Source organism: Carassius auratus, chromosome 4 (genome assembly GCF_003368295.1).
Source record: "Carassius auratus strain Wakin chromosome 4, ASM336829v1, whole genome shotgun sequence".
Taxonomy (NCBI): domain Eukaryota; kingdom Metazoa; phylum Chordata; class Actinopteri; order Cypriniformes; family Cyprinidae; genus Carassius; species Carassius auratus.
Genome location: NC_039246.1, coordinates 23,117,119 through 23,135,988, shown reverse-complemented (window position 1 = coordinate 23,135,988; position 18,870 = coordinate 23,117,119). Strand labels below are relative to the sequence as shown.

The 18,870-nt window shown below is 40.9% G+C and overlaps 2 protein-coding genes across 2 annotated transcripts in view; both read left to right on the top strand.

Annotated features, from left to right (window-relative positions):
* The first annotated feature begins 4,593 nt into the window (after positions 1-4,593).
* Positions 4,594-10,019, top strand: LOC113063145 (plexin-C1-like). Its single transcript, XM_026233348.1, has 10 exons — positions 4,594-5,572; positions 5,705-5,830; positions 6,013-6,147; positions 6,856-6,956; positions 7,088-7,199; positions 7,279-7,438; positions 7,545-7,656; positions 7,741-7,834; positions 7,996-8,034; positions 8,638-10,019. The coding sequence occupies exons 1-10, from the start codon at positions 4,652-4,654 to the stop codon at positions 8,725-8,727; spliced, it is 1,890 nt and encodes a 629-aa protein (XP_026089133.1). The 5' UTR covers positions 4,594-4,651; the 3' UTR covers positions 8,728-10,019.
* A 1,625-nt stretch (positions 10,020-11,644) lies between these two features.
* The window catches only part of LOC113056848 (plexin-C1-like), a 7,411-nt gene continuing 185 nt past the window's right edge, over positions 11,645-18,870 (top strand). The window contains exons 1-2 of the mRNA XM_026223755.1: positions 11,645-12,544; positions 12,821-12,955. Coding sequence (XP_026079540.1) covers positions 12,401-12,544; positions 12,821-12,955 — 279 coding nt within the window. The 5' untranslated portion in view covers positions 11,645-12,400. The remainder of the gene's footprint in view (positions 12,545-12,820; positions 12,956-18,870) is intronic.

The window sequence follows — 18,870 nt, the reverse complement described above, 5'->3', positions numbered from 1 at the left end:
GGCAGCAAAATCGTCCTCTTTGGGACTGGTCACTGGCAGGCTTGCCTCACACCGCTCGCTCAAGCTGGTGCTGTAGAAAACACAGAGCGAGTGGTCTGGGAAGTGGGAAAGGCACGCCAGATCGAGAAAGTCCCTGGTATTGGCCTCGAGTGAATGGTCCAACTGCTCCATGCACAAAAGTTAGACGGCTGGTAAATCCATTCCGGGAGGAGGAGAGGAAAAAAAATTACTCAGTTTGAGGGTCTGCTATTCTGTCATGAGTTGGTGTGCAAAACAAAGCAAACAACAAAGGAGTGTAATCAAAAGAGTTATTTTATTAATCCACAGGAGAAAAGGGGGTAAAACAAACAGAAATCCAAACTATAGCAGACAAAGGAATCAGGGAGAACACAGGACTTATAAACAGTGAACGTACTCAAGAAGAACAGAAAAAGGTGTGGAGCTAATAATAAAAAACCATGGAAACTAACTAGGTAGGATAACGGAGAAACAGAAAATTAATATACAAATATTAATAACAGTATGAAATATACAGTATGAAATATATATAATCTATAGTCTGGTCTGCATTTAAATGGACAAACACACATGAACACAACATTCTTTCACACAAACATGTTTCTTAGTTCAATTTATGCTGCATTATTAATCAGCAGGTCTAAATTTTTATATGGCTAAAGTCCTGTTCAGTTTGTTACTGTAGTTACATGTCTATTAGCCCGTTCAAGTACAGAATTCCACAAACAACAACAACAAAAATGGCTCTTTGGTCAAAAAAGCTTCCAGACCCCTGGTCTATTCTGTCTTAGAGCAAAAATGCCAAAAATATATCTATTTTTTAAGGTTTTAAGTTCTATGTTTTATTGAAACCAAGCTTCCAACAAAACTAATTTTGAATGTCCCTCTGATTATGCCATCACATTTGTGGTCTGAATAGTTTTTTGAAGACTCACTTAAGTTATAAATTGTAACAGAGGCAGGATGCAATAGAAAGAGCACTTTATTAAGAAGGTGAATAAAAGCGGCCAGTCAGGTAAACAACACAGATGGTGATCACAAATTCTGATGGTGGGTGACGCAGGGACCTTGGTGGACAACCAGCTATGTTCTTTGGTGATCAATGCTGTATCCTGGTGACGGTGCTCGTAATCCCAGTGCTGAGTGATGAAAGCCATGACGATGAACAGAGAGGTAATCCACGAGCCAAACGAACAGCACAGGAACAGAAGGGAAACACACCGGAGAACCACAATGATCTGACAACATGAGACACCAGTTACTGCACTTAAAAAAGGTACAAACAATTGGTAGCAGCTGTTGCTTCTGATCAGCAGTGATCACAGACCATGCCCACAGACACACACTACGCAGGACAAGAGAGAGAGACAGTGAATTCATGAACTGTGACATAAATAGCTGACATCTGTCACATCTAGGTAATAAACACATCTTACCCCTGATCTTGTGTTGTATTGTGTTTTCAGCACTTTATTAGAGGGAAGGACAGTAACTGACTAATTCCATATTGCTGCCCTGAACATGAATTGTCCTTCCACCACTGCAAGAACTGATCGAAAATAATTTCATCCAGTAATACATGATATATGAAGCAATATTAAAGCACAGTATTAAAGCTGTAATTCCATCCACTCACCTTTGTGCATGTGACTTTCACAGTCACACAATACAACACTTCTGCAAACAGTGAAAGTGAAACCTGCCATAAGTATTATAATGTTCTGGCTGTCAGGAAGTTTGCTCTCACTAAACTTTAAGCAAGACTAGTCTATGGTCAGAAGTGTAATGGACTCACCATCAAACTGTTTCTCATCTGTTCTAATAGTATCTCTGCATAGCATTACTTAGCTAATTTTATTTTTCCATGTAAATATTGTGTGACATGACATTCATAACCATGAGCATGAAAGTTGATCTGAAATGAGAAGGCAGGATTTCCTGTGTCCTGTAGGCTGAAGACAAGATGCAGATTTATCTGTGTAGAAGAGAGGGCAATGGCAGGTAAATAGCAGTCTTGATAATTAAGAAAATACTTTTAGATATTTATGTCTACCTATATAGAAGAATTATTTGCCATCTGAAAAGAAAACAGCTGTGTCTCAAGAGAGTTTTTTGGGAAGGACACCCATGAAGTATTTGAGCATTCATCTTGAGTAGAACATCTACTGTAGATAAAAACAGCACCAACCAAAATATCACTACAGAACTGTTTGCACATTGCATATTTAGTGTAGATGCAGTCTAGAGCAGACATGTGTTATATGTGAAAAATCACACGTGTTAAAGGCAGGCTGACGTGTGTGTGTTCACACACCAGCCACAGAGAGGATCCTGAGCAGCTCTGCAGTCTTTCAGAGTGCTGTATTCATCACAACATCACAAACAATTCTTACCAAAACGATCTAATAGTGATCAAATTGTATTGCACCATCTAAATAATGCTTTTTTATCTCTTTGAAAGCCAACATGAAAAAATACAAATAATTAAAAAAAATCTATGTTTTAAAACAATATTTGTAATTTTATACATGTTATGATTGCTTTGCAGGGCTGGACATGGGAGATGCAGGGGGACGGAGTGCAGACAGTAAATTTCGAGGGGTACAGCCTTCTAGATTTTCTTAAAAAATAAAAGTCCTGCACATAAATTTTGTAAAACATAGTGGGATGTTTTTGTTTATGGTCAGCTTTTGTTATTGGCCATAATACCTGCAGACTGCAACCTATAAAATGCTTCTATCTGTGTGCGTTCTACTCCTATCAAATCTTACTTAAAAAAATGAGAAAATTTGATATTGATAAATCTGTGTTTAATGTACCTGAAATGATGCAGGTTTTATGTAAACTGAAAATAAAGCTGTCTAGATGAAAAGAGCTGGCATGGACTGAGATTAGTTACTTTTAATGATTATAAAGAGAGTTTGCAAATGTTATGTTGATTTTAAACAGCAGTTGATTATACAATTAAGTACTGAGTAATATTAATGGACATCATGTACTTATTACAGGATTAGTTGCTTGAATTTATGCATAATTTACTGTTATTACTATATTATGTTAATGTAACATGAATAACAAGAAAACTTTATATTCATTTTAATATTTATTTAAATGCTGTTATCAGGGTGTAGCAATTATTTCATAAGTTAGTGGGAGAGAATTAAAATAATATTTTTATTTTTATTTAACTGAACTGAAAAACATGTTAAGGAGACTTTATACTGTATCAGTAAAACAATAACATGCATTAAACATCCAGTGTTATTTAGCTGAGTGTCATTTAGGTTTGAGTGATGTTCTTTATGGTTACTGGTTAGCAGTCAGAAGAAATATCAGTTTTGAGACAGAGTGAGATCAAAGCCTGTGCTGGACACTGTTTACCAGTTGTACCAGAAGATTTAAAAAACATTAAAAAAAAACTTTGTTAAAGGTAGTATTTAATTATTTCTAAATATATTTTCAAATGCAAAACCTAATAAAAGTATGTAATTATGTCTGAAAATGCTGTCTGTTTATAAGTAGGGCTAAAGAGGTTAGTGATTAAAGCATGGTATCACATTTGAGTTGATATATTTCTTTCTACCAGATAGCAAGGGCCAAATGAATGCATTATATTATAATGAATTTTAAATCTAGATTTATGCATAAACATTTGCCCATAATAACACATTTATCCAGTAAAAACATGTGAGGGATAATGTTAAGTGGTATTATTTTAGATTAGTTAACACATGTTCATTATAAAAGTTTTCCCTCAGTAAGCTCCTTCAATTTGCGGCTTATTAAAAGCAAGTAAAGTAGTTATTTAAAGTTATGTATAAGTATGGAGTAGGGTTAAGAGATCTAGAAAAATAGTATAATGCCATGTAGATTAATTTATGTGCTTTATAGAATGTATATAACAGTACAACTATGTTTATCATGGAACATCAATAAGGTGAAATATTGTTCTATTTAAAAAAAAAAAAACATGTATGAATGCAATTTCCAATCTCAGAATCACGTTTCAGCATCAGTGCAGACAATGGGGTTTTAAATGTCTCTGTGGCTTATAGACACAAAAAAACAAACCTGTATGGCAAAATAGACTGTTTATGCGTGTGTATATTATAATGCGCCAATGTCAACAGAAATAATATCCAAATAATGTTTATCTATAATCAACTATAGCCTACTATTTTACTGAAGCTTAATTAGATAGAAAATAGAAAAAGACAGATAAATTGTTTTGCCAATGCTCAAATATCAAATTATATCTAAATAGCAATAAATTACATTTTTGTGTATTCTATTCTTTTCTAAATATGTAGCTGTTTATGTTGGGTAACACATGGGTGCAACAGTCACTAAAGAACTGCGGAACTTCACAAAATTACAACTATTAAATATGAAGCTTGTCAGTAAAATTTATCTAAAAGAGTTGAGACTTGTTCCTGAATCGTATTTTCTTTTGTTCATCATTAAATGTTCAAAACATCTAAATGTCGCACCAGGGCTATAGATTTGTTGGTGTGTTGCGCGGAAGTCATCTGCATCCTCAGAACCACTTTCACTTCCATCCACTTCACAAGTGAACGTGTCTGAGCGCAGTCGATCTCTGTGACAAGATCTCTAAACTTCAGCTGCTCGTCACATGTGCAAGATGAGAAGAAGACACTTACTTGGAATACTTTTGTTTTTGAAATATTGCATTTGCGTTGATGTGAAGGACTTTGATGGATACATTAAGGACTTTGTAGTTGGTAACAGTAAGTTGTTTGTTCTTACTGACCATCGACTTCATCAGATGAGACACGATCTATATGAGGAGAAGAGGAAAGACATCACTAAAGCCCCTGACCTGAACACAGTCAACATTCTGGTGCCTTTTGATGCGAACGGCACCCTGATAACGTGTGGGACTTTTGAAGAAGGGTATTGTGAAGTTCTTGATATAAATGATATTACAAACATTACTTACTGTGAAAGTAATATATTGGTAGGACCGAAATGGAATGAGAAATATGTTGCCTTCATAGCCGGTACAAGTAGCAGTAGGTACCTTGTAGTTGGGAAAAAGGGTCACGATAAATCCGCTCAAGATAGGTATTCTGTTGTTACCTTATGGAACACTTTAGATTCTCAACCAGGAGGGATTTTCTCAAAAATAATTCAAGGATCATATGCCATCATTGAGAGCACATTGAGAGATGTGGAGTTTGTTGATGGATTCCAGAGAGTTTCACCCTCAGAATCATATTTATTTCTCAATACAAAGACTGAAAATGAGAGGAAAGTGCTCGTCCTGAGGATGGACAGCTCTAAAGAGAGAAAGTCAGAAATCCTCAAATCCCTGCAGGCTTCAACGATACGATGCTGCAGTGATAAAGTTCGTCCAGTGCTCGTCGCCAGCACCGTTATTCCCTCAGTGAACGATGTTATTTGGGCAGGTGTGTTCAGGGCACAGAATCAGGAGGATCCGGAGAACAGCGCGCTGGCTCTTTACGACATCAGTAACGTTCGAGGCCAGGTCAAGGGTTTCTGCGCTTACGGTGAAAAGTTATGTGGTTCTGAGGTTTGAAATTGCATTCTACACATTTTTTAATAAAATGACTGAGAACCGTATTTCACCTTATTGATGTTGCATGATAAACATAGTTGTACTATTCACTAAAGTCATCTAAAGTTAATGTTGTTTGTGTTTCAGAGTGGTGGTGAACTTCAGCCGCTCTCTGTGGTGTTCAAGTACAGCTCAATGTCAGCAGTGGCAGCAACGAGGAATGAATCCAGGATTGTGCTGTTCATAGGAACCAGGGATGGACAACTCATAAAGGTCTCCTTCATCTATCTGTCAAACATGTGCCTTTATTTTCACTAGACACAGGATTTTTATTTTTAAGCACATGCACACCATTTCTATTTACACACATAGCTATAAGTTATTTTTTCATTCTGCATTTTAATTAGGTTACTGGAGTCATAATTCATGATATGTATTTCTGTTTGTTTCTTTAGTTAGTGTTGGATGAGAGATATACACCAGGCTGTCCAACAGTGCTGTTCAAATCTGATGAAGAACGAGCAGTGTTTCCCAGAATGCACTTTGATCCAGTAGATTTCAAACACATCTACATTGCTCTGAAGAAACAGGTGAGATTTAGAAATCTGGTGCATTTAAAAAAATTATATATATAGTTATTACATATATATATATATATATATATATATATATATATATATATATATATATATATATATATATATATATGCTATATATATATGCTATATATATAGTAATTATATATATATATATATATATATATATATATATATATATATATATATATATATATATATATATGCTAGTGAATTTTAAAAAATCATAAAAATAGTGAATAATAAATAGGTAGGCTATATAATATTTTAATGATTAAAAAGTAGTTTACATAATATAAAATGTTATGTTAATAAATCTACTTTGCAAGTACTGATAGTTTGCAGGATTCATTGATTTCTGCTTTGATGTTTGACCTGTTTTTGGTCATTTATCCTTCACACCTATCGATCACATACATGTGTGCGAGGGTAATCACTGTTTTAAACTGAAGAATTCAAATTAAATTGCTTTTCAGTCTCAATATGAAAGGAATAGTTTGACCTACTGTATAGACATACTTTTGTCTAAAACTTTAATCCAAGATAATTTTTAATTTGGGGAAAATTATTCTCCCATGCCCCACAGTTAGAAACCACTGAATTAAGCTGTCCAGAAGTTATCAATCATTATGTCTAATACTTTACTGTGTGTTAGATCAAACCATCATTCCTGTCTCTTTCTGTTCATGTTTTCGCGTTTAGCTAAGAAGAGTGTCCGTTATTCAGTGTGCTAAATACAGCACTCTGAAAGACTGCAGAGCTGCTCAGGATCCTCTCTGTGGCTGGTGTGTGAACACTCAAAGGTCAGCCTGCCTTTAACACGTGTGATTTTTCACACATCACATATGTCTGCTCTAGACTGCATCTACACTAAATGTGCAATGTGCAAACAGTTCTGTAGTGATATTTTGGTTGGTGCTGTTTTTATCTACAGTAGTTGTTCTCCTCAAGATGAATGCTCAAATACTTCATGGGTGTCCATCCCAAAAAACTCTCTTGAGACACAGCTGTTTTCTTTTCAGTTGACAGAGAATTCTTCTAGAAAGGTAGATATTAGTATTTAAAACATTTTTTTTTTTCATTTACAAGATTACTTTCTACCAACCATTGTTTTCTTCTATATAGATTACTCTACATCTTTCCTTGAGTCTGGAGAGCACAGGAAATCCTGCCTTCTCATGTTCCTTCACTAAAGAAAGTGTAAACCTGTGTGATGGCTCTGATCTGTCTGCAGTCTTCCCAAACTGCTCCTGTAGTTTTTCTGACCAGATGCTCTATACTGGAGGTTGGTTCTCCTTTTAAAGAAGTTGTATATTTACTAACATACAGTGCCTTTATCTATTCAGAATATGATTATTATAATCAGAAACATTTGTTGGTAATCTGTTCAGGTTTAAAAGTCTCTGCTACTGTTACTGTTGAGGATCAGAAGATCACAGAGATGCTGACACTGAGGAACTGCTCCAGTATCACAGATCATTCAACAAATGCTACTTATACACAGTGAGAACATCACAGTCTAAAATAGTTTAAAAGACTTCTTTGAACTTTTGTTTCAGTGGTATTAAAAACATGAATTAAATGCAGGTGTGTTCAGTGTGTATCATCTGGCTGTCACTGGTCCTCTTCCTCTCAGCGTTGTGATTGGACACTTGGACCTGGACCACAGTTAAACATAAAGGTGAGAAGATGTCGTGTAATCTATAATCCAGTGTTTCAGTATATGTGTATTGGGAAATAGCATACCTTTATAAATTATTATCAATTCATTGTTGTTAGTTAAACTCATTGTGTTGACTGAAGTGAACTCAGTACATGACCTGCTCTTCCTCTACTCGTTAGGATGCATGTAAACATCTGCTCTCTGAGATTGACTACAAAGTAAGTGTCGTGATTGAGTTTTTCAACTTCATAGAATTGGGATACTGTGTTTTCAGTATGTCCCTGTTTTAAATGATTTTCTTGACTTTATAAGAGGCCGAAGATTTTGTTTCCCCATTTGAGAAAAAAATGACCACAATCATAATTATACTTTATACATGCATGTATGTGTGTGTATGTGTGTGTGTGTGGTAGTCAACATTTGATGTGGATCGAAAAAGTTCATTAAATGTGTCCTAAGACAAGAACTCATTTTGGTTTTAGGTTAACTTTGAACTCTTTTCATCCACATCAAATGTTGACTTCCATGTGTGTGTGTGTGTGTGTGTGTGTGTATTCATATTTAAAATACATTTTATCAATGTGGATTTATACTACTACTAATTATAATTATTAAGGTGCCCCATTATGGATTTTTTAATTTTTAAATATATGTTTTACTTTCTTGCATATGGTTACTTAAATGTTAAGATAAATAATGTTCAATCTCAATAGATAATGAGAAGGAGAAGTCTGTAGTTTGACTTTATTAATTGCTGCTAATTCTTAGTCAAGTTTATGAGATACTTTAAGAGCAGAACTTTTTTTTTTCCTTATTTTCAGATCAGCTTTGGGAATTCGTGTCTTCACAGAATGAGTGAAAATACAAACTATTTCTGCCTCAGTCCACACAAATCATTTGGTCAAGTATAAAGTAGTAATAGAAACAATTCCGGTTTCCCACAGCAAAAATCTGCAGAATAAAAAAGACTGGGAGAGCATGATTTGCTATTTACTAATATACTAATTATTTTGGATTTAATGTAATATCCAGTCTGTTTTTCCTGTTCTTCTTCTCCTTCTTTTTAATGTTCAATGGCGGTTGGCATCCAGCATAATTGGTGCATTACCGCCACCCTCTGCTCCGGAGTGTGGATCAGAAAACAGGTTCATACATTAATTTACCCCATTCCCTCCTACTCCCCAATCATATACATCCACACACTTCACCATTATTCTACTCTATTATATTACTAATAATAATAATAATAAAATAAATAAAAAAAGGAATAATAATAATAGTTATAACCTTCCTCAATACTCCTATGACTCTTCACACTCTATTATAAACCCCTGTATCCCTTAAGAAACCCATCAGAGTTCTGGTCTGTGCCCTATGTTGAGTGCTCAATCGCCCTTTTAATGTCATGTCCTGAACCTCTATCTCTCTCAACTTATTCCTCATCATCTCTCTCTGAACATCATACCTGCTGCACCTCAAGACCACATGCTCCACTGACTCCTCTTCCTTGCATACTTCACACAATCCCGTGTCATGTTTACCTATCAACTTTAGTGTTTTATTTAATAAACAATGTCCCAATCTTAACCTAAAGATGACCGTTTCCTCTCTGCTATTTCCACTTCCAATCACTGTACACTTAACATCCCCCTGGATTTGATATAATTGCCTTCCTTTTCCCTCTCTATCCCACCTCTCTTGCCACATTTGATTTACTGTCTTCCATATCACACTTTTAACCTCTGCTTTGCTGATACTGACTTGCATTTCTATATTTCCTTTTAATAATGCTGTCTTGGCGAATTTATCTGCCAGTTCATTTCCCCTTATCCCTTCATGTCCTGGTACCCACACAAATTGTATCTGCCTTCCTTGATTAAATATTCTCGTAACTGACTGTAGGACTTCATATAGTATGTCTTGCCGACTTTTTGAATAAAATGACCTTATACTTGCTAACACTGACGATGAATCTGCTTAAAAAAGCTAATTTTTCCTGTTCAGTGAGCACTGTGATTTACATACTGTCAGGGAATCATTTAGATATAATGCCCTGTTTACACAAAGGTATAAAAAAGTATGCCTGGGAGATCAGAAGGATAATATTACTCCTATCTCACCTCTCTGACTGGTCAGAAATCCTGTGTCAGATACTGTGTCGCTGTTCTCTAAACAGCAGGTGGTGCTGTACGTGACTTATTAATTATACTCTTTATAAACACAGTGAAATCAAGTTTCTAAATTTTAGTTTCAGTTACATAACAAATTTCCATCCATTCAGATTACATAGTTTTAACATGAAACAAATGAATAAATTTAATGTGATTCATATGCGTCAATCAAACGTGAATGAAACGATTAAGTTTTATGTCATAGTTCACAGCAAAGTCCCCACACTGTTCAGTGCTCATGTGTTTCCACTCTACAGAGTGTTAAAGTTGCATTGAAGCAGTGCATGAGTTAAGAAGATAATTATGAGAGGACTGAGCATTAATGATGAACAGCTGCTGTTAACAAGCAGGATCACCGAAGGAAAGAGAAACACAAGAACTACAACTGACTACACCCACAGATGAAGAACAAATCAACTGAAATACAAGACATTAAATCTCTTAAGATCTGATTAAACAACTCCTTAAACAGCTTTACCGGGATCTCATTATTAGCCAGACTGACTTTATTTCTGTCAGACATCTAGAGAAGCTCTTATTGTTATTTCATTTGAAGTCACCATCAATGAGATCAGTGTTTCCCTTTGTTGGGCTCTTGACCCTTGACCCCATTGTTACGCTGGTTGTTTTAATTGTGTGTTCATAAAAACACATTCTTTTGCTATTCTTTTGCTATATAAAATGGTATATCCTGCATATGCACAGTGGTTAATATATTAAAAACCACATTTCTCCTGTATTCATAGTGGTTGCTGCGTTGTAATATTTTATTAATGTCAATACTTTGACACGTTTTCCTTCTGTTCATACAGAAACAAGCAAAAATAAACAAGCTGAGAAACTACATCTTTACATCTTCATTTTTTTTTTATGGTAATTAATTTAGCTTGATATAGCATCAGCAATTACTGTATGTCCCAAAACTAATAGCCTAATTTGTTTTTACATATACATATTTATTTTTTCCCTGCAAGTTATATTAGATATAAGATGTTTTTTTTTTTTTTTTTTGGATCAGGACAAAAACCATAAACCAATATGAATATTATTATTAAACACGTTGATCTTTTACTTTGCAAAAATCTCCTTCCCCTTGATGTCATAATTTACATTTTAAACCGATTAAACATTATTTTAATATAATTTTGTGCATTGTACGAGTGTTTTTATTTATTTATTTTTAACTTTCACTCAAGTAACTGTTTGTAAAGTTTATCTTCGTTTTAGAAACCAAAATTTATCTGTTGTTGCTAAACCTCCGCCCTCATCTCAGAGTGTTACTTCACATCCACTCACTTCACCCTTATACTCATCTGAGCACAGCTGATCTCTGTGACAAGATCTTGTCATCAAATACATTAGTAGGCCTATCCAACTGCTCATTTACTTATTAAATAAGATGGGAAGACACTTACTTGGAATACTTTTGTTTTTGAAATATTGCATTTGCAGTGATGTGAAGGACTTTGATGGAGACATTAAGGACTTTGTAGTTGGTAACAGTAAGTTGTTTGTTCTTACTGACCATCGACTTCATCAGATGAGACACGATCTAAATGAGGAGAAGAGGAAAGACATCACTAATGCCCCTGACCTTCACAGAGTCAACATTCTGGTGCCTTATGACGTGAACAGCACCCTGATAACATGTGGGACTTTTAAAGATGGGTATTGTGAAATTCTTGATATAAATGATATTACAAACAGTATTTACTATGAAAGTGATAATTTGATAGGACCGAAACAGAATGGAAAAACTGTTGCCTTCATAGCTGGAAGGTACCTTTTAGTTGGGAAAAAGGACGATGATGCAAAAGCTGAAGATACCAGGTATTCTGTTGTTACCTTATGGAGCACTTTAGATTCTCAACCAGGAGGGATTTTCTCAAGATTAGCAGAAGGATCAGAGGCCATCATTCAAAGCACAGTGAGAGATGTAGAGTTTATTGATGGATTCCAGAGAGTTTCGCCCTCAGATTCGTATTTATTTCTCAACACAAAGACTGACGATGAGAGGAAAGTGCTCGTCCTGAGGATGGACAGCTCTAAAGAGAAAAAGTCAGAAATCATCAAATCCCTGCAGGCTTCAACGATACGATGCTGCAGTGATAAAGTTCGTCCAGTGCTCGTCGCCAGCACCGTTATTCCCTCAGTGAACGATGTTATTTGGGCAGGTGTGTTCAGTTCACAGAATCAGGAGGATCCGGAGAACAGCGCGCTGGCTCTGTACGACATCAGTAACGTTCGAGGCCAGGTCAAGGGTTTCTGCGCTTACGGTGAAAAGTTATGTGGTTCTGAGGTTTGAAATTGCATTCTACACATTTTTTAATAAAATGACTGAGAACCGTATTTCACCTTATTGATGTTGCATGATAAACATAGTTGTACTATTCACTAAAGTCATCTAAAGTTAATGTTGTTTGTGTTTCAGAGTGGTAGTGGACTTCAGCCGCTCTCTGTGGTGTTCAGGTACAGCTCAATGTCAGCAGTGGCAGCAACGAGGATTGAATCCTGGATTGTGCTGTTCATAGGAACCAGTGATGGACAACTCATTAAGGTCTGCCTCATATCCTATTTTTCACTAGTTTCATCGTTTGTTATCATCTCTAGTTACAAAACACTGAGGGTATAAGTAGCGTTTGAATTTGTGGGGCCTTGTTAAAATTATAAGGCTTACGCATCATGAAGTATTGTTAAACACAGTAAGCATCTTAAATGGCCATAAAATCTGTGTCTGTGAATAATAAAAATGTCTTTGATATGCCAGCAATGAACAGTGTTCAACATAATGATTTGGCTAAAGTTTGGATAATGCTGTGGTTTATGTTTTTAGTTGATGTTGGATGAGAAATATACACCAGGCTGTCCAATAATGCTGTACAAATCTAATGATGAACGAGCAGTGCTTCCCAGAATGCACTTTGATCCAGTAGATTTCAAACACATCTACATTGCTCTGAAGAAACAGGTGAGGTTTACATATTTTACACCCAAATCTTACAAACTACACACACAAAATGTATCTTGTAAAATGAAGCACTGCATTCAAAGTATCACAAACACATCTCACAAGCAAACATTTGCAAAAACGTGCTACTGTATAATGTTAATTCCTATATTATTTGTGTTACATAAAGAATTGTGTGTTGTGTTTTGCAAAATGTGTTTTTTGAAATTGAAAACTGAGTCAAAGGCCAAGAATTAGTCTTACAGAGTTACTGTGCAAAAACTAAATTTTTATGAGAGTTAAAATAGTTTTGAAACAAGTATTTGCTTTTGCAAGAGATGCGTAATGTTTTGCAGTTTTCAGTGTAGAGTTAAGAGAAAAGTAGCCATAGTTTCAGAAATTGTAATAAATAAATAAAAATAGAATAAAAGACTGAAAGTAAAAAAAAAACATACTTTAAAATTAATTTAAAGTTTGTTGTTTCATTATGCTTGAAGCATAACAGCCTACTATCAACCTGTATTTTCTAAATGATTAATAATTCCAATATACAATGTATATTATCAAATCTGAGTGCTTTTCTTTGTTTCTTTTTAAATTGTGTACACCGTACCTTCTGTTATACTCTGGCATATAATAATGATAAACGTCTCTAGGTTACGTATGTAACCCTAGTTCCTCGAGGGAACGAGACGCTGCATCAAAAGCGCTTTGGGGAACGCGCCCAGCGTGCGCGACTCTGAATATCGTGTGAAATCAGACCAATGGAAGAGCGTGACGTCACCGGCGGAGTGACGTAAGCGACCAGGAAGCTATAAAAGCACGTGCCACGCAGCTGGCGTCAGCTTCGAGTACCAGCAAGCGCCGGCAAGGGTGCCGGGGGTATGGCTCCGAGACGCAGCGTCTCGTTCCCTCGAGGAACTAGGGTTACATACGTAACCTAGAGACGTTCCTCTTCAGGAACTCGAGCTGCGTCAAAAGCGCTTTGGGGAACGAGTACCAACGCCGCCAGACTACCAAACCCCTGCCTAGTGTGTATCCGAAGAGCACAGCTTAGGTCAGGAGGACTGAAGCGCCTGGAGTGACTGGCATGTCTAGGCCATAGAATCTGACAAACGTGGAGGGCGTGGACCATCCCGCAGCGTTGCAGATGTCCAGCATGGATACACCTGCTAAGAAGGCCTTGGAGGCCGCCATACCCCGGGTAGAGTGAGCCTTGGCTCCCGACAGCAGGGGACGACCAGAGGACTCATAGGAAGCGTTGATAGCCTCGACTATCCAACGACTGATAGTCTGCTTAGAAGCAGGAAAACCCCTCTTGGGGGGACCGTAGCATACAAGCAATTGATCGGTCTTTCTCCACAAGGCAGCTCTGTGGACGTATGCGTCCAGCGCTCGAGCTGGACACACACAATTTAGCTTCGCTTGGTCGGGCTCCCGAAAGGGAGGAGGACAGAAGGCCTGCAGTACGACAGGTTGTGGTGTAACAGAGGGAACCTTAGGAACATATCCCGCTCGAGGGTATATGAACGCTTTAGTCATGCCTGGTGCAAATTCAAGATAAGTAGGGGCCACAGAGAGGGCCTGAAGGTCTCCTACTCTCCGCAGAGAGGTGATAGCCAACAGAAAGGAGGTTTTAAGTGTAAGGTGTCTGTCTGAGATATCTTGAATAGGTTCAAATGGGGGTCTGCACATTGCCTCTAACACCACCACCAGGTCCCACGGGGGAATACGGGATCGTACTGGAGGTTTCAGCCTCAGCGCACCGCGGAGGAAACGTGTAACTAAGGGGTGTCTTCCCAAAGACTGGCCATCGAGAAGGGCGTGGTAGGCCGCAATAGCCGCCACGTAAACCTTCAGCGTGGAGTGGGTCAACCCTGCAGAGAGCCTAGCCTGTAGAAACTCTAGAACTGTACCAATCGGGCAGTTTGCTGGGTCTAGCTGGCGGTCTCTGCACCATGAGGTAAAGAGTTTCCACCTCAGGGCGTACAGTTTCCTCGTTGAGGGAGCTCTGGATTGGAGAAGGGTCTCAACAACCTCGGTTGAGAGACCGGCTGCTAAAAGTTGCGCCCCCTCAGGGGCCACACCCACAGCTTCCACAACTCCGGGCGAGGGTGAATTATCGTACCCTGCGCCTGCGAGAGGAGGTCTGTCCTGATCGGTATCTCCCACGGAGAGCCGTCGAGGAGCGAGACTAGATCTGAGAACCATACTCGGCCCGGCCAGAACGGGGCTACTAACAACAGACGGACCCCGTCCCGGCGCACTCTCGCCAGAACTCCCGGGAGCAGAGCAATAGGGGGAAATGCGTACAGACGAAGCCTCGGCCAGGTCTGTACCATAGCGTCCAGTCCCAGAGGAGCTGGATGAACTAGAGAGAACCAAAGGGGGCATTGAGACGTCTCTTGAGATGCAAATAGGTCTACTTGAGCCCTGCCAAATATTCTCCATATCTGCTTCACTACTTGTGGGTGAAGTTTCCATTCCCCGGGCCTCGGCCCCTGCCTCGACAGTATGTCTGCTCCCACATTTTGTTTCCCAGGAATATATACTGCTCTTAGTGAGAGGAGTTTGCTCTGGGACCACACCAGGATCTGGTGCGCCAGCTTGTACAAAGGGCGCGAACGCTGACCTCCCTGGTGGTTGATATAGGAGACCACCGATGTGTTGTCGGTGCGCACCAACACATGGTGACCCCTTAGGTCTGGGAGGAAGTGCTTCAGTGCACGAAAAACTGCTAGCATTTCTAGACAATTGATATGCCATGTTCGATGGCGATCGCTCCACAGACCACGGGCAGGGTGGCCACTCATGACTGCACCCCAACCAGTGAGGGATGCATCTGTCGCTAGCGTTACACGGCGACAAAGAGCTCCCAGCACCGGGCCCTGTTTCAAGAACCAAGGTTTCTTCCATACATCTAAGGCACGTAGGCAGCGCCGCGTGACCTTGATAGTGCGAAGTAGATTGCCCCTCGGGGAAAATCCCTTGGTCTTGAGCCACCACTGCAGGGGCCTCATGTACAGCAGGCCAAGAGGTATCACGTTGGACGCAGCTGCCATCAGACCCAACAATCTCTGAAATTGTTTGACAGTGAGTGACTGGCCTTGTTTGACTCTCTCGACTGAGATGCGGATCGACTCGATACGAGCAGGGGACAATCGTGCCTGCATCGTGGTCGAATCCCATACTACGCCTAGATAGGTGGTTCTCTGAACCGGAGAAAGTACACTCTTCTTGGCGTTCAGTCTCAAACCCAGCTCCCCCATATGTGCGAGGACGACATCTCGATGCCGAACCGCAGCCTGCTCTGACTGAGCTAAGATCAACCAATCGTCGATATAGTTGAGAATGCGGATGCCCTGCATGCGCAGGGGGACCAGAGCCGCGTCTACACATTTTGTGAACGTGCGGGGTGAGAGTGCAAGGCCGAAGGGAAGTACTCGATATTGGTAAGCTTCGCCCCCGAAAGTGAACCTCAGAAACTTCCTGTGATGTGGAAGGATGGATATATGAAAATATGCGTCTTTGAGATCTATCGTGACAAACCAGTCCTGGGACCTGATCTGCGCTACAACTTGCTTGATTGTGAGCATTCTGAATTTTAGTCTCATAACTGAACGATTTAAGACCCTCAAGTCTATAATCGGACGCAGCCCCCCATCCTTCTTGGGAACTATGAAATACCGGCTGTAAAATCCGGACTCCCTGTCTAGAGGAGGGACCACCTCGATGGCCTCCTTCTCTAATAGGGTTTTCACCTCCTGTTCCATAACCAGACCCTGCCTGAGGCCGACTACTGTCTGAACGACCCCGTTGAATACTGGCGGCACGGAGCCGAACTGAATGCGGTAGCCTTTTTCTACTGTGTGCAGGACCCATCGAGATACATTTGGCAGTAGTTTCCACGCTGCTAAATAATCTACTAAGGGAATCAGTCTCTCGAGACTGATCTCTGGTGTAAGAGGCCCCCGCAGGGGCGGCGAGCGTCTCAGCCCCGCTACGCGCACGGGCGGAAGATACTGAGAGCGATGCTCGCTGGGACCTGCTGCACCCTGGATCACTGGCAGGATTAGCAGACCGGCCCCCAGAGGGCGCTGAGGGGAGACGGGCACCGTGTACTGCGGTGTGTACCGCTCTACCCCAGCAGAGGCTGCCCTCTGAAACCCTGGGTTGTTGGCGTCAGGGTTTCTTGGCCGAGGACTTCTTAGCTTCAATAACCGCCCTGAGATATTGTTTGGGCTGGGAAGTCCTCGGCCGAGCTCTGCTTCTGAGCCTCGCGGTACGAGGAGCTAGGGAGCGGCTGGGGCATCTCCCGCCCAGATGCCCCGAGGGAGCGACGAGGGAGGAACTTATGGAACGCCGCCGCTTGCTTGCGGGCCTCCTGAAACCTGTCGACGACAGAATTGACTGCGTCGCCGAACAGGCCAGTCGGCTGGATCGGGGCGTCCATGAGGCAGACCCTGTCCCGCTCTTTCATATCGGACAGGGTCAACCATAAGTGCCTCTCCGCGGCCACCATAGCTGCCATGGACCGCCCAATCGCTCGAGCGGTCTCCTTGGTGGCGCGGAGGGAGAGATCAGCGGTCCTTCTTAGCTATGAGATATCATGGGACTTGATCTCCTCTCCCTCATCTAGCTCCTTGAGCAGATCGGCTTGGTACGCCTGTAACACCGCCATGGTGTGCAGACACGCACCAGCCTGACCTGCTGCCGCACACCCTTTGCCCACCAAAGCCGAAGTTGTTCTTAGTGGCTTTGAGGGCAATGCCGGGGCCTTTAGAGACGACGCCGCACCGGGGGACAGATAGCTCGCGAGCGTCTGTTCCACCCGGGGCATCGCTCTATAACCGCGCTCTCCCATCCCCACTACGTTCCCATAGTAGTCTGACGAGGGGATGTAGAGGCGGGCCGAGAATGGGCGTTTCCACGACCTGGAGATCTCATCGTGCAGGTCGGGAAAGAATGGCAGGCCCCGGCTGGGAGGTGGCTGACTCGCGCGCAGGAAGCGTTCATCAAGCTTGCTTCTCTGCGGTTCAGCTGCTTTCTCGGTGGGCCAATCGATATTTAACTTGGCCACCGCGCGAGTAACCACCTCCAAGAGCTCCTCATACTGCGGCGAGTGGGGTGGCGAATCCCTGTCGAGCGACTCCACATCAACTTCCTCCTCGGAGGAAGAGAGGCGAAGCGTCGACCCCTCTCCCTGAGTGGAAGGAACCGCTGAGCGTGCTTCCGACTCTAGGGATTGGGTGCCGGATCTGGCAGAAGTGGAAGGAGATAGGGACTGGCCCGTCTCCATTCCCTCCACCAGATCCACTTGCGAACCCCACGAGTGCAGCCGCCGTTCTGCCTCAGCAGAAGCGGGACCAGCACCGCGGGGAACGCTGGCGAAGGCCCCCTCCTCGAAGAGGGCCCTCCGGGAACGAAGCATACGCACCGACATCCGCACACAGTGCGGGCAGTCGGCCCCCTCGAGAGCCGACTCAGCGTGCTTCGAACCCAGGCAAACCACGCAAAGGTTGTGTGTATCCCCACCCGTTATATATCTCGGGCAGGGAGGAACAGTAAATAAGACTCACAGACAAACAGTTTGACAATCACACACAGAGCGCTTGCTGAGAGACGCGAAGCTGACGCCAGCTGCGTGGCACGTGCTTTTATAGCTTCCTGGTCGCTTATGTCACTCCGCCGGTGACGTCACGCTCTTCCATTGGTCTGATTTCACACGATATTCAGAGTCGCGCACGCTGGGCGCGTTCCCCAAAGCGCTTTTGACGCAGCTCGAGTTCCTGAAGAGGAACTATACTGTAGCGCTGCTGCAATTTGTTTTAATAGAGCTGCAGAAGGAAAGACTGTAATTTTTATTAATTTTTCTCTGACTGCCATAATCAATCTCTGTTTTTTAGTTTAATTTGTCCTTATTTCAAACAATCAAA